This window comes from Carassius gibelio, chromosome B9 (genome assembly GCF_023724105.1).
Source record: "Carassius gibelio isolate Cgi1373 ecotype wild population from Czech Republic chromosome B9, carGib1.2-hapl.c, whole genome shotgun sequence".
NCBI lineage: Eukaryota > Metazoa > Chordata > Actinopteri > Cypriniformes > Cyprinidae > Carassius > Carassius gibelio.
In genome coordinates, this window is record NC_068404.1 from 16711829 (window position 1) to 16734942 (window position 23114).

The 23114-nt window shown below is 39.0% G+C and overlaps 1 protein-coding gene across 50 annotated transcripts in view; it reads left to right on the forward strand.

Annotated features, from left to right (window-relative positions):
• The window catches only part of LOC127964319 (nebulin-like), a 55699-nt gene that overhangs the window by 30173 nt on the left and 2412 nt on the right, over positions 1-23114 (forward strand). For 40 of the 50 annotated variants that reach the window (XM_052564452.1, XM_052564451.1, XM_052564467.1 and 37 more), the window contains 56 exons: positions 29-136; positions 225-536; positions 673-777; positions 869-973; positions 1068-1172; positions 1267-1374; positions 1495-1605; positions 1704-1901; positions 1980-2084; positions 2178-2282; positions 2400-2504; positions 2591-2698; positions 2795-2908; positions 2992-3189; positions 3343-3447; positions 3538-3642; positions 3740-3847; positions 3934-4041; positions 4125-4232; positions 4323-4427; positions 4515-4619; positions 4740-4838; positions 4938-5042; positions 5143-5247; positions 5593-5697; positions 5778-5882; positions 5976-6080; positions 6162-6266; positions 6378-6482; positions 6585-6689; positions 7054-7155; positions 8707-8808; positions 8938-9045; positions 9136-9240; positions 9337-9441; positions 9531-9635; positions 9729-9833; positions 9916-10026; positions 10124-10234; positions 10319-10420; positions 11368-11472; positions 11914-12003; positions 13357-13470; positions 13573-13677; positions 15030-15134; positions 15671-15775; positions 16194-16304; positions 17261-17371; positions 17796-17909; positions 18025-18129; positions 18490-18594; positions 18899-19003; positions 21683-21775; positions 22158-22265; positions 22451-22637; positions 22793-22885. In XM_052564452.1, coding sequence (XP_052420412.1) covers positions 29-136; positions 225-536; positions 673-777; positions 869-973; positions 1068-1172; positions 1267-1374; positions 1495-1605; positions 1704-1901; positions 1980-2084; positions 2178-2282; positions 2400-2504; positions 2591-2698; positions 2795-2908; positions 2992-3189; positions 3343-3447; positions 3538-3642; positions 3740-3847; positions 3934-4041; positions 4125-4232; positions 4323-4427; positions 4515-4619; positions 4740-4838; positions 4938-5042; positions 5143-5247; positions 5593-5697; positions 5778-5882; positions 5976-6080; positions 6162-6266; positions 6378-6482; positions 6585-6689; positions 7054-7155; positions 8707-8808; positions 8938-9045; positions 9136-9240; positions 9337-9441; positions 9531-9635; positions 9729-9833; positions 9916-10026; positions 10124-10234; positions 10319-10420; positions 11368-11472; positions 11914-12003; positions 13357-13470; positions 13573-13677; positions 15030-15134; positions 15671-15775; positions 16194-16304; positions 17261-17371; positions 17796-17909; positions 18025-18129; positions 18490-18594; positions 18899-19003; positions 21683-21775; positions 22158-22265; positions 22451-22637; positions 22793-22885 — 6382 coding nt within the window. The remainder of the gene's footprint in view (positions 1-28; positions 137-224; positions 537-672; positions 778-868; positions 974-1067; positions 1173-1266; positions 1375-1494; positions 1606-1703; positions 1902-1979; positions 2085-2177; positions 2283-2399; positions 2505-2590; positions 2699-2794; positions 2909-2991; positions 3190-3342; positions 3448-3537; positions 3643-3739; positions 3848-3933; positions 4042-4124; positions 4233-4322; positions 4428-4514; positions 4620-4739; positions 4839-4937; positions 5043-5142; positions 5248-5592; positions 5698-5777; positions 5883-5975; positions 6081-6161; positions 6267-6377; positions 6483-6584; positions 6690-7053; positions 7156-8706; positions 8809-8937; positions 9046-9135; positions 9241-9336; positions 9442-9530; positions 9636-9728; positions 9834-9915; positions 10027-10123; positions 10235-10318; positions 10421-11367; positions 11473-11913; positions 12004-13356; positions 13471-13572; positions 13678-15029; positions 15135-15670; positions 15776-16193; positions 16305-17260; positions 17372-17795; positions 17910-18024; positions 18130-18489; positions 18595-18898; positions 19004-21682; positions 21776-22157; positions 22266-22450; positions 22638-22792; positions 22886-23114) is intronic. The other 10 variants (XM_052564455.1, XM_052564454.1, XM_052564453.1 and 7 more) reach the window with 10 other exon arrangements.

Below are 23114 nucleotides of genomic sequence, written 5' to 3' on the forward strand. Positions count from 1 at the left end.
GAAAAGCCATTTTAAACACCAATTGTAGCACTTCTACACTAAAAACTGGAACAAGACCAAGGCCACATCATACTTCATGCCCGGAGATGCAGTTCCAATTAAACAATGCATCCAGACCAGTAAAGTACAGAGTGATGTAAGTTAATATATAAAACTATACCCATTTAACTTTAAATATATACTGTATATATATTTTAAAATATAAATTATCCTCTTTTTTGCAGTACAAGTACAAGGCTGGTTACCGTAAACAAGTTGGTCATCACATTGGAGCCCTGAGCGTCCAGGATGATCCTCTGCTCATGCTGGCCTTGAACTCAGCTAGGATTGCTAGTGATGCTCTCTACAAGAAAGACTTCAACAAGTCCAAAACTAAGTTCAACCTTCCAGTGGACATGCTGGCATTTGAACATGCAAAGAAGTGCCAGATCCAAGTCAATGATGATAACTACAGAACTCGCCTGCACCAGTGGACATGCTTGCCTGATCAGAATGATGTCATTCAGGCCCGTAAAACATATGACTTAGCCAGTGACGTAAGTATTGGTTAAAGAGGTGTTTAAATCAAAACTCTTCCTGTTTATTCAAAAATGAGAATGAACAAAAGTTTTGTTTGTTTTATAAGACAGCTGATTTTAATGCTTTGAATTTAATATAATACTCTTCCTCCAGAACATCTACAAAGCCGATCTGGAATGGTTACGTGGTTGTGGATGGGTGGCTGCTGATTCTGTGGATCATGTCAAAGTCCGAAAAGCCCAGGAAATTATGAATGAGGTGAATTTGACAGTTTTTTTCCCACAAATTCTCACTTATAATACAAATCTCTATTGTCTTACAATGATGCCTGTTTCTTTTCCCCATGCAGAGACTCTACAAGAAGGATGCCAAGGAAAACTTTGCCAAATTTACCCACGTTGTGGATCGCCCTGAGGTTCTTCTTGCAAAGGTTAACGCCTTTAACCTCAGTGATGTAAGTGTGTCACAGATTTGGGCATTTTCGTAGGGCAAAACTGGTGTGAAGAGGTTAACTTATCTATTACCTCAATACTTCTGTTGTTAATCAGCTGAAGTACAAAGAATCATTTAACCTGGAGAAGGGCCACTACATCGGATCGGAGGATACACCACAGCTGGCTCACTCTAGAGATTTCGCAAAGATGATCAGTGAGGTAACAATGCCCATTCCAGACTTTTTTGTTTGTATTTGTGTTTTATTTATGGGATACATTCCATTTAGAATGTTTTTTGCTGTTGTTATTCTAGAAATTGTACAAAGCCAACTGGGATAAGAGCAAAGCCACTAGCTACCAGCTGAATCATGAATATATACCAGTACAACAAGCCAAGAGGACCAGAGACATTGTCAGTAATGTAAGTATCAAAAATGATACCCATTTTTTTTCTTTTTCTTTTTTTGTTGCTTCAAACACTGTTAAAAACTGTTTTTTTTAAGTGATGTCAACAATTGTTTCATGTGTTAAAATACTGCAGTGTAAGTACCTTGATGCTCATGAGAAAGCCAAAGGACACTACATGGCTTCAACAATGGTTGACTTCCCTGAGGTGGCTCGCTCTGGCCAAATGGAGAAAATGAAGAATCTGGTGAGTTGTTTTTATTATTACTATGCCTTAGTCCTAAGGTTGCTGTTCGTTTATATTTTAATTCATCATTAACCAGACTTTTTGGATCTGTCCTACAGAGAGACTACCACAAAGCCTACAATGAAACCAAAACTAAGCTCCACATTCCTGCTGATATGATCAGCCACGTGGTTGCCAAGAAATGCCAAGAAATCCTGAGCGATGTTCTATACCGTACACACCTGCACCAGTGGACATGCCACCCTGATCAGAGCGATTCCATCCGTGCACGCAAGGCCAATGAGATCTTGAGTGATGTAGGTTATGATTACAGTGATATTTAAACTGGGTTGGGTTTTTTGGATGGCTTCGTTTGACTAATATCTTCCTGGCAGGTGTTCTACAAAGAGGACCTGAACTGGATGAAGGGCGTTGGCTGTTACGCCTGGGATACTCCTGAGATTGTGCGTGCCAAGAAGTCATACGAGCTTCAGAGTGATGTGAGTAACGTTTTTGCAACTCATCTAGCCATTGACGATGAAGAGACATTATGTTTCCACCTGTTTAAAGGTTTAATGTTTGTTTCCACACAGATTAAATATAAGGCAGAAGGCAAGAAGGAATGGAACAACTACTCCATTGTGACAGACACACCTGTATATGTGACTGCTGTTCTGGGCCACACTTGGGCAAGCGAGGTTAGAACTCCCATAATCTCCCATGAATTGCTCACTCAAATACTTAAGTATTATTAAGAGCACAGTACTTTTGAGTTCACTTGGTAATATGCTGCGTATGTTGTGTTTTATCCACAGTTGACCTACAGAGAGGCCTATCATAAGGAGAAACACATTTACACCACTGTTCTGGACACCTGTGACTACGCAAGATGCTTTAACCTGAAGGAGATCTACAGCACTGTAAGCCTGCATGAAAACCTCTAAAATGCTGAGTTACTGGTTTAATTTGTTGTCCCAGTTTCTGAAATCTCTTTGTGTACATATAGAAAGCCTATTCTGCAGCTTGGGACAAGATCAAGGCCAAGAGCTACAGCATCCCTCACGATTCCCATGCCTTAGTCCATGCCAAACAACAGAAGGTTGTCCTGAGCAATGTGAGTCTCTTCACCAGTCTCTTCTCCAATTCTTGCTTCCATTGAATCTGATTGTCCTAACCATAATGGACATTACACCTTCGTTGGTTCCTTTAGGTTAAATACAAGGCAGATTATGAGAAGTTCAAGACCCTGTACAGCCTGCCTAAGTGTCTTGAGGATGACCCTGCTACTGCAAGATGTATCAAAGCTGGAAAACTGGTTCTGGATGTGAGTAAAGCATCAGCTGAGGTCCGGTTTTGTAACTTGCTAAAGGTCAAAATAATTGAAATTTCTTTATCTTTTTCCATTAGCGCTTGTACAAAGACAAATATGAGAAGACTAAGGCAAAAATCCACATACCTCACGACATGCTCGACATCATATCCGCACGCAATACTCAGAAGACTGTCAGCGGAGTCAACTACCGTAAATATCTGCACCAGTGGATCTGCCTGCCTGACATGCAGGTGTACGTGCAAGCCCGCAAGGTCAACGAGCAACTGAGCGACGTGAGTTATACCTGCACCTCCAAACACGCTTCAAATTGTTGTGTACTGTCATTTGCAAATGCCAAGCAAGTTAGGTTACACTGTTTTAAGTCAGATTGCTCACTGGTTTTAGGTCTCTTGGTAGCTGTAGCCTTCACTTGCATCTCGTTTCAGATCTTCTACAAAGATGACCTCAACTGGTTGAAGGGTATTGGCTGCTATGCTTGGGACACTCCTGAGATTCTTCGTTGTAAGCAATCTATGAAGCTGCAGAGCGAAGTAAGCCTCATTTCATTTTCTGTCAGTTTACTCCTCCTTCTCCATCCTCTCTCATGTTGTCTTCTTTTCCTGTGTGCTGTTCTCTTTCAGAATCTTTACAGAGCTAAGGGAATCGAGCATTTCAAGAACTACACTGTGGTCACGGATACCCCCGTCTATGAAACCTGCAAGCTGAGCGCTAAGAACTTGAGCGAGGTATCTCATGAAAAACATGAATCAGCTTACATTAAAGGGCTTTTACTGCAATTTGATTGAAGCAGAACCTTCTAATTAATAAAATTTCTATCAACAGCTTAACTACCGTCATGACTACGTCACAAACGTCATGGGTAAAAACACCGCTCCTGCTGTGACCGTCGACACTGAAAGGGCCCGTCAAGCTAACTACATCCAGAGCGACGTATGATGCCTCTTACCAATACATAAGAGTGTATACTGATCTCTCCGTTGATATATGCTTCACATCACTTCCATTATTTCTTTCAGAACTTCTACAAAGAGGCCAATAAGATGTTTATGCCCACTGGTTATTCTCTGCCCTACGACACTCCCCTAAACAAACAGGCCAAGGCCAACAACATCATCACCAGCAATGTATGAGAACACCTCAGTTTACAAAATAAAAAAAGTGATTATAAGTTATGAATGTATCTCATCTGATGTCCCAATGTCTGTAGATGAAGTACAAGGAAGCCTATGAGCTGATGAAAGCCAGAGGCTACAAACTAGGTCCTGAAGATATCAACTTTGCCTCTGTAAGAAAGACTAACAAGGTCACCAACCAAGTAAGTCCAAGATAAATATAACGCGTTCCACTTTTGAAATGTAAACTTTATCACAAACAGGGATATTAGCTAGGTTTCTTTTTATCATAGCGACTGTATCGTGAGAAATATGAGAAGGAAAAGGACAAGATCCACTCTGAGTATGACACACCTGAGATCCGGCAGGTTAAGGCCACTCAACAAGCCATCAGTGATGTATGTATTTATTATAAAACATGCATTCTGTCTCACATGCTACACCCACAGAATTATTTGATGTAATAATGGTTCATTTCCCTACAGCTGTGCTATAAGGAGAAGTACTATAACAGCAGAGGAACTCTCCTGCCCATGCCCATCACCCCAGAGCTGATGCACTGCTTCCATGTCAACGAGCTCAACAGCGATGTAGGTGTCACCCGTACTACATGCACCCAAATTCACTGTGGTATACTGCAAGAGATGCATGCATAGCATTTCCCGCCTTGACATTTGCAGGTATGTTAACTGTGTTTATATCTTCTGCAGCTAAAATATAAAGAGGATTTGCATTGGCTGAGAGGCATTGGCTGCTTTATGGCGGACTCTCCTGAGATGGTCCGAATCCGCGAGATCACCAAGTTCAAGGTAATTATTCATTCACTTGTTATGCAGATCATATTTCACTCATAATGGTTCATTTTGATGATTTCTGGTACTAATCAGGATTTTCAAAATTTTTACTAGAAATCATATGAGGTTGATGCTAAGAAGAACTTCTCCAACTTCAGTGTAGTCCTGGACACACCAGAGTACAAGCGTGTGACTGAACTTAAGACCCACATGAGTAATGTGAGTGATTTTATATCGGCCTCAGGCCTGACATCGCACTCCTGTTTTAAAGCCTATATACGTTCTTACATTTCTCTTTATCTGTTTTTCCCTTCCACAGATTGTGTACCGAGCTGAGGGCAATAAAGAAAAGACAAAATGTGCCACTACTGTGGATGCCCTGGAAATTAAGAGAGCCAAGTGGGCACAGAGTCTGACTAACCATGTAAGTCACTTTCAGCCCTTATCGCAATTAAGCTAAATAATGACTTGTTATAATGTGTAGAATTAAGAAATAATGGTTTCATGGTAAATTTTACAAATGACAGTCTGGCCCTTCCAACATAACTGACAAAAACAATTCCCAAGCACAGAAAAATAGCTACTGTAAATTATCTTATTGTCATGGGCACAGAAATATTTATTTTATATATTTTTCTTTCAACAAATATAATGCAAAACAGCATTCCATTACTTGTAAGAAATATTCAAATTTCTTACCTGGTAGATTTTCTCAATTCACTGGAGAAAAGTAGATATTCACCATACAAAATATTATGACTCTGCACAGTTCAAGTACATTGATCTGGCATCCAAGGAGAGGGCCTTCTTCACCCCAGAATCACACACTCCCATCTTGGATCATGCCCGTTCCATGAAAGTGGTGTACAGTGAGGTAAGTTGAGCTATTTTAAGTATTAAATAGCATGTATGTATGCAGACAAGCCTGTAATTCTTCTATTGTATCATCTTTAGAAAAAGTACAAGGAACAGTATGAGAAGATGAAGCACAAGTATACTCCCATCCATGACACACCGATCCTGGTTCGTTCCAAGAAAGCCTACCTCAATGCCAGTGATGTAAGTCAACCATATGCCTTATTGCTTGCTTTATTGGACTGTTTGATATCAGTAATAGAGCCCCTCTAAAAAATCAACATCATTCCTCTTTAGTTGCGCTACAAGGAGACCTTTGAGCTGTCTAAGGGTCACTACCACGCTGACAAGGACGCCCTGGATATTCTCTGTGCCAAGAGGGTCAGAGATGACATCAGTGAGGTCAGTAAACTTAAAGACTTAAAGACATGAATATGATTTTTTCAAGAAATCCTGTCACTCACTCGCTCATTCCTTTTACAGGTCAAATACAGGGAGAAGTACATCAGCACTTTGGGCACCTGGAAGTCTATCCCTGACCGCCCTGAGTTCTTCCACAGCAGGATTGTGAGGGACTGCATCAGTGACGTGAGTAAAACAAAACGTCCTTCTTGTTTCTGTGATTTGACAGCTTACGGCATCATTGAAAGAAACTCATGTTGCTGTTTAAATACTCTCACATGTTCTTATCCATTTTAGATCAAATACAAAGAGGATCTGGACTGGATCAAGGGCATCGGTTGCTACGTGTGGGACACACCTGAGATGGTGCAGGCTGAACACAACAAAGCCCTCTACAGCGAAGTAAAGAAAAAACACAATTCTACTCATTTCTACTAATTGAATCAGTAATATGGTATATAACAAAGCCTCCACTTACTCTGTTCTGCTGGTTTTTGTTAACAGAGACTCTACAAAGCATCTTATGAGAAGAACAGAGCCAACTTCAGATACACATGTGACACACCATTCTTTGAGGCTGTCAAGAATGCTTCACTCTTGATCAATGATGTAAGTCAATGAACGCATGACTACATTTCATAATACAATGGTATATTAATGGCAATGAGAATAATAGAAAAGCAAGAAAAATACAAAGTGAATGCTTACATAACATGATCTGTTTCTCTTCCACTGCCTCTGTAATGGGTATAGCTTTAAAGGTAAACTATTACAACATGTACGTATATTACCCTCTCAGTTTGATGTCTGTTATGTTCATACTGTATGTATTTCTTTTCCCTTTAAGTCATATATTAACTAAGATTTCACTTTGAGTTGACCTGTTATGATGTATTTTCTCCTCTGAATGAGTGCTCATCTTTACTGCTCTCGAGGCGGTTGTCTTTAACTACTGTTTTGAAATCCTGAGCAGAGGTCCTACCGTGCCAGCTATGAGAAGTCTAAGGATAAGTACACCGTAGTTGTAGATGATCCTAGAAACATCTTGGCTAAGGAGGTCAGCAAGATGAGTCAGGTAAAGCCACCTGCTCCAGCCGCCCACTACGGGTCCATCGCCTGCCACAGGGGCCCGAGCATGAGGTCGTCTCCGATCCACTGGATGGCTCTGTCGCATGGCTTCCGTGTCTCTCGATTGTGTCTCTTTCTCTCCCTTGATTTAGGTGTCTGCTTCTGGACCAAATTTGTGTGCTCCAGATACTGCTTCATCTGAACAGTTTGGGTGTTGGGTCATGAGTAATGGCTACTCTTTTGATATCCCTTATCTGGAGTACACAGTTTGGAACTGAGCAACTCTACCTGGACTTCAGGAGCCAATTTCCGTCTCTGTCTTCACTCGTGGCATGATATGTGCATCTGTGTGTTTTCTCAATGGACAGGGAAAATATAAATTCAAGGCCAAGGAGTTACTTAAGAGTGGCTGCAATGAGCTGCTCCGTCCTGACATTCTTGTTGCGATGTACAACTCTGGCATGTGGAGTAAGGTAACCGTCTGCCTATTGGTACTGAGTCTCCATTCCCCATTTAAAATCTCATCTTTTCATCAATGCACCCCTAACTTCACTTTTGATAGTCACATGCAGCCTTTAACTATAACTAGTTTGGATTTTCTACCATACCCTGCTTTTTAAACACATCCACTGTTCACTTTCCATAACTTCATTCATTTTGCTCTGAAAAAAACAGGTAAAACAGTTGTTCAGTATACAGAGTGAATGTAGAAGAGACTGGCACTATGACAGTATTCCCAAGCTGGCATTCATGCAAAGTCAGCTATATAGAAGAGGTAGATTTTAACCGAAAGTTAAGCTATTTTAAGATAAGGATGTTTTCATAAATGTGAGGTCAGGGCAACCATCGCATTTTGTGGGTGCAAGATGTCACACGTTTTACCTTAAACTGTATTCAGTGAGTAAAAAGTGTGACAATTAGCCTTGTCTCCCCTACTTTAAGGTATAATGGTGGTGCTTTCCTCTAGTTTCTTTGAATCAGGTTTTGAGTCATTATTTTACAATGAAAAAGAAACGATGCATCAGTTAAATTAATTTATTAATTAATTCAAATATTAAAATAAATAGTTTTGCCTTAAAACACATTTAGTCAAAATGCCAATGTTTAATGTGATTTTTCATATAAACAAAAGTATCAATAAAAGAAAAAATACATTCAGAGAAGATATGCCATGTTCAAAAGTTTGCAGAAGAATGACCATAGAGATGAAGACATTTTACGGTAGCATGAACTTGTCGGTGTCTTTGTGTATACTGTTGCCTGAGGCTGCTTTTCACTTCCATCTTTTGTCTCACTGCATATTGCATGTAAGTTTGTGTGCATCTTTATGGACTGCTGAATATCCTAGTATCAATAAGTCATTTTTGCATGCTTTCCACTGGATGAATTTTGTGGAAGGCAAGTTTCAGCTTAAAATAAGTCTGTCATGATAAACCCTTCCATTTTAATGCATGATATTGGCAGTTATTATACAACTTTCCGTAACTTTTAATAACTTAATAAAGATTTGGAAATGCACTTTCTCTGACTATCATTTCTTGTCCATCACTTCCTGTAGTGGAAGTACAGAGAGCAGTATGAACGTGCCAAGACGAAGTTCACCGCAGTGCTGGATACCCCTGATTACCAAGTTGCCAAGCGCAGCAAGCAGATCAGCGATGTGAGTATCATCACCATCTGCCTTCCATAATGTGGAAAGCATTTGTACATGCATGTAGATGTTCCTAATTCCACTTGAGAATTACTCCAGTCATTGTATGTGAATGCATTCATCTGTTCTCTTCTTTAGATCATTTATAAGATGGAACACAACAAGACCAAAGCGACAAGTTACACTCTTGGACATGACACCCCCTCGAGCCAGCACATGAAGAAGGTCAAGGAGATCACCAGCAATGTAGGTTAACCTTTCATTACGTTTGCAGAAAGGAACCAAGTTTTTAATGTCAGTATATAATTAGTTTCAACCTTTTGTGTTTTTTTACAGCTGAAATACAAGGAAGTGTATGAAAGAAACAAGGCTCACATCAACATGGCACCTGACGCTCATGACATTCGTGCAGCCAAGGAAGCCTACAAGAACATCAGCAATGTGAGTCTGCATTGATCTGCACTGAGCATCTGTGAAGCTGAATTGCAAGTCGGCGTCTCATTATGCATATCATTATTTGTGTTTTCCTCCTTGTAGCTTGACTACAAGAAGAAGTATGAGGCCACCAAGAACAAATGGATCTGGACTGTGGACAGACCTGATTTCATCCATGCTGCGAAGAACAGCTTCCAGCAGAGTGATGTTCGTGCCATTCTACTTTCTACCATGGTTTCAGTTATAGAGAGAAAAAAAACGATTATTTAATTCATTGATTTGTTTGTAATTCACAGGTTGAGTACAAGTACGATAAGGAAATGATGAAGGGCTGTGTAATCTCTATTCCTGATGATAAATGCACCATTCTGGCCAAGCAGAACACTGACCTTGCTAGCGATGTGAGTGCCATTTTTCATAGACATTTTCCATTTTTGAGAATCAACATACAAAATGTGGTTAGTTAAACTAATGAAAATATCACTGTTCTTCAGGTGAAATACAAAGAGAAGTATGAGAAAGCCAAAGGCCAGTACATTGCTGTCCATGACACTCCTCAAATCCTTCATGCTAAATCAGTGGCTAAACTTGTGTCTGAGGTAAGGCACAATGTAATGTTGTAATGCATGTAGATTCATTAAAACGCCGTAAAATATTCATGTTTTGCAACTTTTTCTGCAGACCAAATACAAGGAGGCCAGCAAAAAGGATCACCAGTCAGGTGTCTTCACAACTCTTGCTGAAACCCGCGACACAGCCCACAGCAAAGAGATGGCCAAAATGACAAGTGCTGTAAGTCTAAATACTCAGTTTTCACCCCTTTATTACAATAAATCTCATTTGTAGCAATTGAGATCACCAATCATAATCTCACATAATCTTTTCACAGAAATTGTACAAGGAGAAGTTTGAGAAGGAGAAAGGCAAGTCTAATTACAACCAAATGATTGCTCCTCCCGAGGTGCAACATGCCATGGAAGTGGCCAAGAACCAAAGCAATGTAAGGAGCTAGTATCGAAGTATCGACCTCAAACAATAGTCTCAAACAGAGAACGTTGTAAATCCCACATCTCTTTTTGTATAGTTTGCCTATAAGCAGGAGGCTAAAGCAAAGCTGACGTACACTTCGGTTGCTGACCGCCCAGACATCAGGAAAGCCACTCAAGCTGCTAAACTCGTCAGTGAGGTGAGGGTCACTTTAAAGGGACAGTTTAAATTCGGTTCACTTACTCAGCCTTATGGCCTTCCAAACACATGAAACTTTCATTCACCTATATTTAAAACATCTATATATGGTCAACGGCAGCTCAGCTGTGCTTGCTTGACACCCAAGGAACAAACCTTATTGATTCTTGCACACAAAGTGACATGATTTATGTTTACGTCATGTTTATATGTGATTAGAAACATACGCTAAATCTGTTATTATATAAAATGATTGAATCTTTTCTACAGACTTGAATTAAAAGTTCAATTCATATGAATTCTTTTTACGCACTTACGATTCTCTTTATTAGTCCAGTGGATATGTGCAAAATTTGAGATGATATGTTCACTTTTTCATAAAAGCATGAAACTTGGTACAATTACACAGGTGAGGGCCCTGAACATTTTCAGAAATGGAGCCATGGCAAAAACACCTTGTTGTTGCCATGGCGACCATTTTACTTTCCGCCAAAATCAAGAAAAGATGATGTCTAGTCTACCCCTATGTTTGGATGGTCAAGGATTACAGTGATACAATATACAGCAACATAAACTTTTCAGTTGAAGAGTTAATGGTGAAATCAGCAATATGAGAAGGAAATCACAGTATCTGAGCATTCATGCCTTTATAAAAAAAGTTAACATTATTTTCACATATCACCTGGACTATATTTACTTTTTAAAGGGTAATGGACTTTTTAAATGGAGGGTAAGAAACCTCTCAGGTTACCCTAAAATATTTGTGTTTCAAATAAGAACTGAAGTCTTATGTTTTTAATCACATTGGAGTAAATAAATCATGATAAGAGTTTTTATTTTTGAGTGAACTGTGGCTTTTTCTATGCAATCCTCCTTAGTAAAGTCTTGACAAAAAGCATGTATTGGTGTACTAGTAGGTAGTTATGGTTGCAAAAACTGTTCTTGTAGGTCGGATACCGTGATAAGGCTCGCCAGGAGGCCAGTCGTGGTGGAACGCTACTCGGACGTCCTGATATCACCCTGGCCACTGAGGTGTCCAAACTGACCAGTCAGGTAATACCGTTCACACTAGACGCGATGCAATCCGTAGACTTTAATTGTATTTATCCCCAAGGAGCACAGGGATTTTGTTTGAAGCTGCTGGATATGTATTTTGACAGTGATTTCCTTTCACCTTCACCATCATGGAAGCTGCATGTCTTTATTATGTGGTAGTACTCAAAAAATAACTGTAGTATTTTCCAATGCCTCAGCAGTGCTTCTGATGCCCATCAGCATTAATGCTATCATTGTCTATGTGAGCTCTGAGTGTCTCTTGTAATCTGTGCCATCCTCATCTGCTCACTGTTCTCTCTCTGCGCTCCATTTATTCATGTATATCCACCTGATACTTTCCTTTCTCTATAATCCATCCATCTGTTAATTCATAAATTCATTTTCACTCTTCTGTCCCATCTCATTGTTGTTACCCTGCCATTTAACTGCACTTTTTAGGTGGAGGAAAAGCCATCCCTCCATGGTGCTGCCTCATTTGACACTCCTCAGATGCGTCACATTAAGAAAATGAGTGCCGTGACTAGTGATGTAAGAAGGGTCCCTGGCCCCTGGGGGCGACATTTGCACTTCTCTGTCTGTCTGATGTCTATGTTCTCTTTCCCTCTGACTCACCTAGTTGTTGAACTCCAGTGGCACTCAATTTGATAAGACTTTTGGGTCCTGTGGACATCCTGTAGACAAGTTTTTTGTTGTTGTTGGTTTTCAGTGGTTCTGCCAATTCAGTTTTACATTTCCACCCATGTCATTGTCTTTTTGTTGCTCATTTTGTCTCATTTTGTGTTTGTCATGCATTGCCTTGTTGCCAAGCATAGGCTTATAGGCCAGCACTCACAGTTTTGTCAGACTTGTTTCTGTTGCATTCTTTTGACATGCTGTCATATTGAGGAGTGTGCAGATTTAGTATAAGCAACTCTATTATTCATTTGTTATATTATGTACAGAATTAAATGAATGCTAAATCATTCATGTGATTGCTATGTTTAAGAGACTAGAAACGCACTTACCATAATTTAAGACTGATTTTATTTTGTAGTATTGAAAATGATCATTTGGTCTACACACTCCTCATGTTCCTCTCTTTGCTTGATGTCACAAATTTGATTCCTCCACAGATCTGGAGTTTTTCAGAATCTCTGGGATAAGATTCAACATTTTTTACTACCTTTCCTCTAGTTAAAGCTGAATTGTGTCGTTTATATTCAAGTAGGCCATTTTTTTAGGGATGGTTTACCCCAAAGATTTGTAATTTTTTCATTTACCCACCTTCATTTTCATAAAACTTCCATTCATAGGACTTTTGTTTATCTTCGAAAACAAAAAAATACATATTGTGTGTTAGTTTGGAGCAGGATTTTCTGTTGTGCACCCAGCCACTCACACATAGGACCACAAGTACACAATCATATAACTTTGTCCATTTTTTCGAATACATTTTTGCTTCAAATTCATGTTTTTTTTTTTATTCCTATTGGAAAATAAAACGTGACAAATACTTTCCAGAAGCAAGGCTGCTTATGAAAATGGACGGGTACTATTGCACTCTGTTGGTTCAGTGATGCTAGTGACAGAAACCCCACACTTCAGCTTTAATACCACAAATAGTATATGTTGATGTGATGCTTTTGAATGCTCTGAACTTTATGTTGGTCTTCCCATTTAGGGCTAGTACAGTGTGAACATGATCTGAATCATACTGTATTAGAACCAACTGAAACCCTATTGCAACGAGACTCTTTTTAGTGTCACTTCCTTTCCACTGATGACTGCATGGAACGATTAATTTAATATTCATGTCTGTGCCTTTTGCAAGCATTTTGGCTCAGAGATGGAGATAATACAACACTACCAGCAACTAACAATGTCACTGTCCTCTCTCAAAAGCTGAAGTACAAGGAGAAGTTTGACAAGGAGATGAAAGGAAAGAGACCACAGTATGATTTGAAGAACAGCAAGATTTATCAGACTCTGAAGGATGCCAATGATCTTGCAAGCGAGGTGCTTCAATCTTTAAAATAATTTGAATGAACAGTTTTTTACCAGTCCCATGTTGAGAGTGTTTCATATTATGGTGCATTTTTGCATATATCTATCATGCAGGTGAAGTACAAAGGGGACCTGAAGAAGATTCACAAACCAGTTACGGACATGGCAGAGTCTCTGTCCATGCAGCACGGCCTGAGCACGAGCAAGCTGGCCAGTGATGTAAGAGCCCTACAGCCGGCTTCATTTCCCTCTCATCAAAACTGCTTTATCTCACACTCTGTAACAGTCAAATAGCACATCTTCATGTAATATCACAAGATCCATCTTTCATCCTTATAGAAAGCTCCCATTTTAAACTATTTACTCATTCCAGGCTATCATTTGGTAGTGACCCTCGTCATTCGTTTTTAAACATACTACTACTAGCATTCGATTTGAACTTATCTCCACTTTTGCTCGCACGTGACCCTAGAGCTATTCTTTCTTCTTCTTCTTCTTCTTTTTTTTTATTAACATGCCTAGTGCTTATAAGCGCTCTAACATCTCATTTTTCCCATTTTTCCCTTAACAACATTCCCTGCTACATTTTTCTCTGGATGCCTTTTTTTTTCTATCTACATTTTTGATTTCCATTATAATGTGTCCATATAAACTAGAAAAGGAAAACTTACCAAAGCAGACCTTGAATGTGTGCTTGACACAGTTTTATCTGAACATTTAAAAATGATTTGAAAAGGTTATTGTTATGGATAACCTTAAAATCGGGTTATTTAGGCCATATGTATTTTAAAACCTTGGGCTGTTTGAAGTTTTGAGTTACAAGTCTTAGACTGAATACCCCAGTTTACTTACAGTTTGAAAAAAAATATTTAAGGGTTTGATTGAAAAGGTTTTAAGGATATTAAGACTGAATACTTGGACATGTCAAAGTGAGATTTGAAGTTTGGATGAAAATATGTTTTATAGGCTTCCATAGCTAATGTGTTCTGCTTGAGCATTATGGGTGCTTGGTAGGCAGTTACTAGACAGTTGTTAGGTCATTCTGGTTGGTTGTTAGAGCATTGTCAGGTGGTTACAAAGCCTAATGAGTCAAAACAGGATGAAGGACAGTGTCAAGTTTGGTGAAAACAGCTTAAAAACTCTAGAAGGAATTACTTCATGCATTATCAAAAGAAGTCTAAGGGATATTTTGGGAACTGTATGCCCCGCTAAAGATAAAACATACTGTTCATATGATGAATTAGAAAATATATAATGCCCTAAATAAGACCAGTCTGTTGATCTGTGCTGGTGTATGTAGTTTGAATGCTCTAGAAGTAAGTTAAGTTCGCAATTTTGATATTAGAATATTTCATTTTTTGCTCATTACATTATCAGTGTCATTATGTCCATATACAGGTACGGCCTCCTTCATGTTTTGTGAACATGACAGCCGTTCTTTTCTTTTTCTTTTTTTTTTTTGTCCCCACTTTTACTTCTTTTGGTCATTTTTGGCCTTCTTAACATGGGAGAGATGAAGCACTGGATTTCCATTTTGTTTTATTGAGCTGCTTTTGGCCGTTCCTCTTTAGTACCAGTACAAGAAGAAGTTTGAGGAAAGTAGGGGTCACTACCTTATGATATCCGACACACCTGAGCAGCTTCACCACAAAGAGGCCTCAGAGCTGCAGAGTCAAGTAAGTCACATAGAGTTCTAGAGCTTTCTGCAGCTGACGTCACCTGCTTCTCTGTGTGTGAAACCAAGACTGATTCGACACATACTGGACCTGTTTATTTCATTTCATCAGGCTAGTCAGTGTAGATCTTGTTATCATTTACATTTCATTTGTTTGGGTTAGTTTGTCCTGTAAAACTGCTTTACAAGGACTCATTTGTACATTATGTAATAACAAAGCTTCAAAAACACATTACTTCGTCATTAAAAACCCAGACATTTTATACTGTAAAAACACCATAAACATCCATTGTATTTTAATGAATTTTCCACACTCTTAATCCTACAGCAAACTCTATTCTCAGTCTTAGTCCTTAAAAACATAATAAGCCAGATTGAGTGACATCCAATAAACAATATAAAAATACAGCACAGACTGAACAAAAAGATTCAATATGCAAACAAAGCTTTGGTGTTTGCTTTATAAGCATTATTTGCTTAACCAATAACTTTTTTCTATTTGCATGTTCCTCACCTTTGGGCTTTTGTTGAATACAGGTGAAATATAAGGAGAAATATGAGAGAGAAAGAGGCAAAGCCATGCTGGATTTCGAGACTCCTACTTACGTAACTGCTAAGGAGGCTCAACATATGCAGAGTCAGGTAAATACTGCTGCCCAAGCTTATTGTATTCAGTGCAAAACAAATAACAGCATACATTGCTCAAGTATTCTTTGCAACCCAGTGTGAATTGCTAGAAATGCTAAGTGGAATTCAAATACTGTGCTTTTCTGTGGATACAAAATATTGCAATGCTGGTAAGTAATTGAGACACCACAATTTCCAACCAGGACCCATGGATATATGGTAAGCATTTAGGTGTGTCATGTGTTTACAGTTTTACAGCGGTTTCACTGTACATACAACACACTGAAAGGGAGAAAGCAGTTTAAGTGAATGTCAAGATACTCAAAACATTATAAACTGTAAAAATGTCACTGACTGAGGAACCAGTGTGACCATGGACTCGTATTCCAGAAACTTCATGTGTCTCTCACTCTTCTATCTTTGCGGTGGATAGAAAGAGTATAAGAAGGACTTTGAGATGACAATGAAAGGAAAGAACCTCTCTGGGTTGGAGGTCACCCCTGCCATGATGCATGTCAGACACGCTACGAAAATTGTTAGCGAGGTAACAATAAAGCCCTTATATATTCTTTCTTCCATCCTGGTAATAATACTAAGACCACATACACGTTATAATCCTTCCATGAGTGTCTTTGAAGCTTCCATTACACATGAGTAGGTTATAGTTAGTATGCATGAAGCATCCTTCCACTGTAATACACTCTCAGTAATTCCCTTCCCCTTCCAACATCTATATGTGCGCGCATGTGTGTGTTTTCTTTTGATGTTTGTTTTCACAAGGTTCCCACAGTAATGGAAGACCTGGAGATGTTAGGAGATTTAATTGAAGGGCAGGATTTCCAGGTTTTTGGAAATTGTGATTCAAGGCAAGGAAATTAACAAAGTTCCAAAAAATCACGAACGTGTCAAGACATAGACATGAAAAGTCAAGTTATGCTCGGATTCGGCTCGTAATGCATAATTGTGCAATCTCTTTTAAATATTTGTTTATGATTTCTCATGACTGACTAGAAATGTCATTAAAATTCATTGATCAAAAGTTGTGGGGACCTTGTTATCAAGGTTTGTCAAATGTTTTGTGGTGATTTTTTTTAAACTTACATTAAATCTATTTTTAATTTATTTTATTTGAACGGTGTTAGATCTTAGTTTGGCTTCAAAATCATTTGAATGCTGCTTCGAAAAGAATGTACATGTTAAGGAGTCTCAGAATGTTTTTGCCAATATTCTTGCCTGTGAAATTTCTGTTAAGCATTGTTTATGTCTATATCAGGTTGCTTTTCAAACTCAGCAATGCATTTGCTCGGTGTAGACTGTACTCAGTTACTTTAATGGTGTCTGGACAACATGCACCTTGATTCTATTCCGGATGTGAAGCTTTATCTCAAACCTTGAGCAAATGCTTGGTGACGTTGAAAGAAATGTCTGTGAGCACAGTACTGTGTCTATGTCTGTGTGTGCTATGTGTCTGCAGTCTTTCAGTTCTTCTCCGCCTTGTAGAAAGAGTACAAGAGGGATCTAGAGGAAGGAGTGAAGGGTAAAGGTCTTACAGTGCTGGAGGAAACTCCTGAGTTACTGAGAGCAAAGAATGCTACTCAGATTCTGTGTGAGGTAGGATGGCTAAAGCTCAGCTGAATTATCTTACCTGCAGCCCTCTGCCACAACACCCTTTCCTCCTCAACACACTAATCAGACAGAAAATAGTCCATTTGCCTCTTGCTATAGAGAAAACTAACCAAGCTAATGGAGTTTCCCTTTGGTTTTCCATCTAACCAAGTTTGGTAAAGCACAAAGAACTCCCACTAAATGTCAAGTTGTCTTTCAGTTCTAAATGACCTCCCTTATTTTTATTTTTATTTTTTTGTTTACACCTTTGATGTTAATATCCTCTTATTCTTTGCCGTTTTTATGCAGTTTTATTATAGTGATTGTAGCCCACAGGAATGATTTTTGGTGTGAATGCAAATATCACTGATAAACACAAACATATGCACTTGGTCACATGAGTATGATCATGTCTGCCCCTTTCCTGCAGAGAGAGTACAAGAAATCATTGGAGCAGGATATCAAAGGAAGGGGCATGTTGGCTTTGGCTAATGACACTCCAGACTTCTTGAGGGCAAAGAATGCCACAGATATCCTCAGTCAGGTACACAAATGATCTTCAACCCATCATTTAAATGTTTCCCTGAGTTGTGAGGTGATTCCTTCACCTATCAGCATCAACCTTTCAACATGAATTGATACATGGATTTGTTTCCCAGGCCAAGTACAAGCAGAGTGCTGAGCATGACAGAGCCACATACACCACAGTCATTGACACCCCTGACATCCTCCACGCTCAGCAGATCAGGAACATCGTGAGCCAGGTATGAGGCTTTTGATGTTTATTGCACATGTGTTGGCAGAAAATTACAAATTCACACAAATCAGGGATTCACATAGTAGACACCATTTGATAACAGTATATATATATATATATTTTCAGCTTGACGTTTCTGAAGGTTATCACCATTATTTTCACTAACTATTGGTTGAAAAAAAACAAAAACAAAAACTTTTTGGCTGTTTTTTACCTTATGTGTGGAAAGTGAAAAGCCCTAAAGCTATTACCCAGTGCCTCTGCTTTATAACAGATATTGATTGTTTAAGTGTGAACAGTTCATGAACAGTTCAACTTTTCCAATGCAGTCAATGCAGTATTGCCATTTTTGTATTTCATCCTACAGAAAAAGTACAAGGAGGAGGCTGAAAAGACCATGTCACACTATGTGCCTGTGTTGGACACTCCTGAGATGCAAAGAGTGCGTGAGAACCAGAAGAACTTCAGCACTGTAAGTGTTTCTTCAAGGGTTTGAGCCGGTCCATATTGTCTTCCTGTTTTATTCATCTTCGCTTATATGTAATATTTGTATCCTTTGTTGTCTTTGGTCCCTGTGTTTCCTGTTTGTCTATGAGAAATATGAATGAGAGGCAGATATGAAAAGAGTAGCCTTACATTTCTAATGCTGGCTTAGTTACAGTAGTTGTCTACATCACAAATCTCTCTAGATGAATCTGGACATTTTTGGTTGCACTGTGTTCTCTTGCTACATTTTTGTGTCATTTTTGACTGCCTTTGTGCTCTTTTCTTTTTAGCTTCAGTACAAGATTGACCTTAAAAACAGTAAGGGCAAAGTTTCAGCATTAAAGGACACCCCTGAAATGCTTCGTGTTAAAGAAAATACAAAGAATTTCAGCTCGGTACCTACTGCCCAATGAGTATCATTTTCTTCCTACATTCTAACCACAAACTTTTTCCTTTTCTTGCTTTACAACACCTTTTTCTTTTTTTCTGTTCTGCAACCACAAGTTAACACATTTCTTTAACACTTTTTATATCATGTAAATATAGATATCCTAAACAGACCTAAGTCTAATATAGTCATTAACTAAACTAGCAAAGCCACTAACGGTAATCAACAAATTTGATGCTGTTGACCTTTCTTCATCCTAAACAATGTCTCTAACCATTTTACAACCTTACTTTTTACATATTTTACATCTTACTTCAGTTTCTGTATTTGTCTTCGGTGATGTGTGTTTGAAATCTTTCTGTTTCTTTGTTTGTCCTTTTCTCCCATGTTTAGTCTGTTTTTATGTTGCAAGGGCAATTTCTGAAGTATGCGCAGACAAAACAAATGAAAACTACCTTTCCCAAGGGATAACAAAAAACAAATTTTAATGCCTCCTTATGCTTGTACAATACCAAAGATCCAATACAAGGAGGAACTTGGTCAAGGAACAGCTTATATCTGAAACCCCTGAGATGAAGAGGGTTAAACACAATCATGAGGCTGTTAGCACGGTACACTGCGGTGTGACTCCATCATTCACCCTGCTTCCTGTTGGAGGGCCCCATAAATGCCTCCTGATTTTAGTCAAAATTACCTCAGTATCCTAAGCAAAGTAATATCAAACACAAACATTCATTTTAATATATTCCATCTAAAATCAAGCTATAATTTTAATGTTTCACTGAGTTGAAATGAATAGGCACTTCCTCTCATCATTTTAAGTAACATTAAATAACACGGCCCATACATTTATCCATCTTCATTTGACACTGGTCTCAAGACTTGAGTAGTGTTGCATTGTCTAAAACTGTTCCATGTTCTTAATGGACTGAAGTGTGTATTAGATGAAATACAGGAAGTCAAGGCATATCTGTAGCCGACCTTCCTGAGGTGAAGCGTGTACAGGAAACTCAGAAGAACATCAGCTCGGTAGCGTTTCCTCTTTGAAGTATGAAATATTTTGTAGCATTATAAATGTCTTGGCTGAACAATTTAATGCCTTCTTGCTGAATGAAATTATAAAAAATTCACCAGACTCTAAACTTTTGCACAGTAGTGTTCATATCTCATACCATATATAATTGCTCTATCACATTTTATTTTTTTATTTTTTTATTTTGCTAGAGATCAATGTTCTTTTTCTATACTTTTTTTTTTCATGTGTTTTGTGTTTTATTTCAACAGTTTTGCATTTCTTTTTACACATTAATATTTGAAGACTATTGACATTTTTACCTTTTTTTGCCCCATTGCCTGTACAGGCTTAAAGATCCAATACAAGCAAGATTTGGGAGTAGGACCAGCTATTTCAGAAACCCCAGAGATGGAGAGAGTTTAATGCAATCAGCAATATATTAGCACGGTACACTGCGGTTTGACCCTCTATCCCAGCCGTAAAACATTCCCTGTTCCTCGTCTCTCCGTCATCTAAGAAAACCTTTTAGCCTCCGTCTGTTTATACTAGTCCCTCTACTGACCCTAAAAATAAATCACTGCATCGAATCCATCATTTGTAACAATATGTATAACTCTCATCTAGCTCATGTGACAAAATCCTGTCCCACATTATCCTGTTAAAAACATCACTAATACTTAGTTTTAAATTTAGATGTAGGTTAATAATTAGCAACATTTTCATGTACTAATTAGGTACCAACCCATACATTTCAATTGAAGTTTTTTAATTTATAAATTTTACGAAGCCTTGCAGTTTATCAACAACATTATCGATACCTTAAACACAATTGCTCTGCTCCCAAACCTAACAAGCTGCCTATTCTAGAAAGTATTTTAAAGCATCATAAGCACGCTTCTGACCTGAAAACTGTTTTGGCACCTTTATGGAATTTTATGCTATTTGTGTAGAGCTGTCTATGTGAAAATTTACAAATACTCCACCTTTGGGCACTTATGATACAATTTTAGAAGGCAGCTAAACCAAGGGTTTGGAAAAGGGCTTATATTGTTGTGTATGTCATCTTTGTGTGTGTTCATTCTCTAGCTGTTTTGGTTCACTCTTGTGTTGTTTATTTAATATGTCGAAATTAATTCTTGGGTAGATAAAATACAAGAAATCGATGAGTCAAGGTACAGCCATACCGGACCTCCCCGAGATGAAGCGGGTCAAAGAGAATCAGAAGCACATCAGCTCGGCAGTGGAAGCTCCACAAGGGTTTACTTGAGAGTGGCTCTGATCCCATTAACGCTTCCAGTTTACTTCTTCATTTCCAACTTATACAATCCCTTCATTGATGCAAAACAATTGAAGCGTATGAAATGTATTGCTTAAACCCCATTTTCATCTAATGTAACTGACCACATCATATTCCACCCTAGTTAGGTCCCCTTTCTGCTGTGAGCTCAAATATATGGACTTATTCAACTCCAGACATTGTTGCTAATCCAATACCAGATGAGCTCTTGTATCCCACATTTGTCGTTTTCCCTTCCCTTTTTAAATCTGGGATATAAGCTCATTGTGCGTTGTGTGTGATGTTTGATGTGACTGCTCTCCAAAACTCTTGCGTCTGTCATGGTGTTTAGTGTCTGACTGTCCTCTGGGGGGCGCTGTTCTTTTCTACTCTAGGTTTTGTATAAGGACCTGTCTGCGAAGGGAACGCCTGTGGTGTTCACTCCAGAGATGGAGCGGGTCAAACGGAACCAATTGCAGATTAGCGCGGTACTCACAGCCACAGGACATGAGTGTGTGTTTGTGTGTCATCTGTACACATAACCACTCTAATACCTTCATTTCATGTAGGAGGCTAATAAAATTAACTGTACTCTTCCATATTCTGAATGTAATGCTGTAACCGATCATCATCACTACATCTTCATCTTCAACTTCATCTCGGGACCCATCTTCTTTTAATCCAGCCCTATGAAGACCCTTCTAATTCATCTGTCTGAAATCACAATAACACCCAGGGGGGGGTTCATGTCATTTGTCTGTCTAATGTCATGATTTCCTGGTGTGTCTTCCACAGGGTCTTGATACAAAAATGAATTCCAGAATGATTTGGTTTCTAATATATGTATGTGCGGTGTTGTCTCGTGTCCAGGTTCTGTACTCGGACAGCTTCCGCAAGCAGGTGCAGGGCAAGGCCGCCTTTGTGCTGGACACCCCTGAGATGAGACGTGTTAAAGAAACCCAGCGTATCATTTCTGGAGTAAGATTATTTTTAAAATCCATACCTTTATCAATAGGTTGCTATATGTATCCACTGATTTTTCTATAGTATATGAAGGGCAAACTGTTGCATCTCAACTTTATTTTAAGGTCCACTTTAAAACTTTTGCTGTAAGTTTCTTTGCGTCTCCTGCCTCATGTATTGCTGTCTGTGGGTCTTCTCAGGTCAGATACCACCAGGACTTTGAGAAGAGTAAGGGCAGCTTCACCCCCACCATCTCTGACCCCGTCACTGAGCGCGTGAAGAGAAACACCCAGGACTTCAGTGACATCAGCTACCGCGGCATCCAGAGACGTGTGGTGGAGATGGAGAGGAGACGTGCAGAGGAGCACGATCAGGAGACCACCACTGGTCAGCTGACACATGCTGTGTTCTGTGCACACTTAGCACACTTGAGTTTAGAAACAGAATTCTCTTCCCATAAATATAGAAAAACATGCCTCTTGCAATATGTAAAGAATTATATACAGAGACATTCACTAAACTAGGTTTCCTTTTTCTCAAAGATCTGCGTGTGTGGCGCACAAACCCCGGATCTGTCTTTGACTATGACCCTGCCGAGGACAACATCCAGTCCAGAAGTCTTCACATGATGTCAGGTAGGACACTCCTCTGCTGTCACTGGACTTAAGGCCCCGATACACTTCAAGTGAAATCGAAGAACGAACTGATATAATTTCGAACAAAATCTGGCCAAAACGAAGTTTGTTTAGTTTCTGGAGAAGTTCATACCGACTGCAAAACACCTTTGTACTACCATTGGTCCATGACAATTACATCATAGGAGGTGTGCACTGAGGCTCCACCTTCTTTCCCACTTAACTTTTC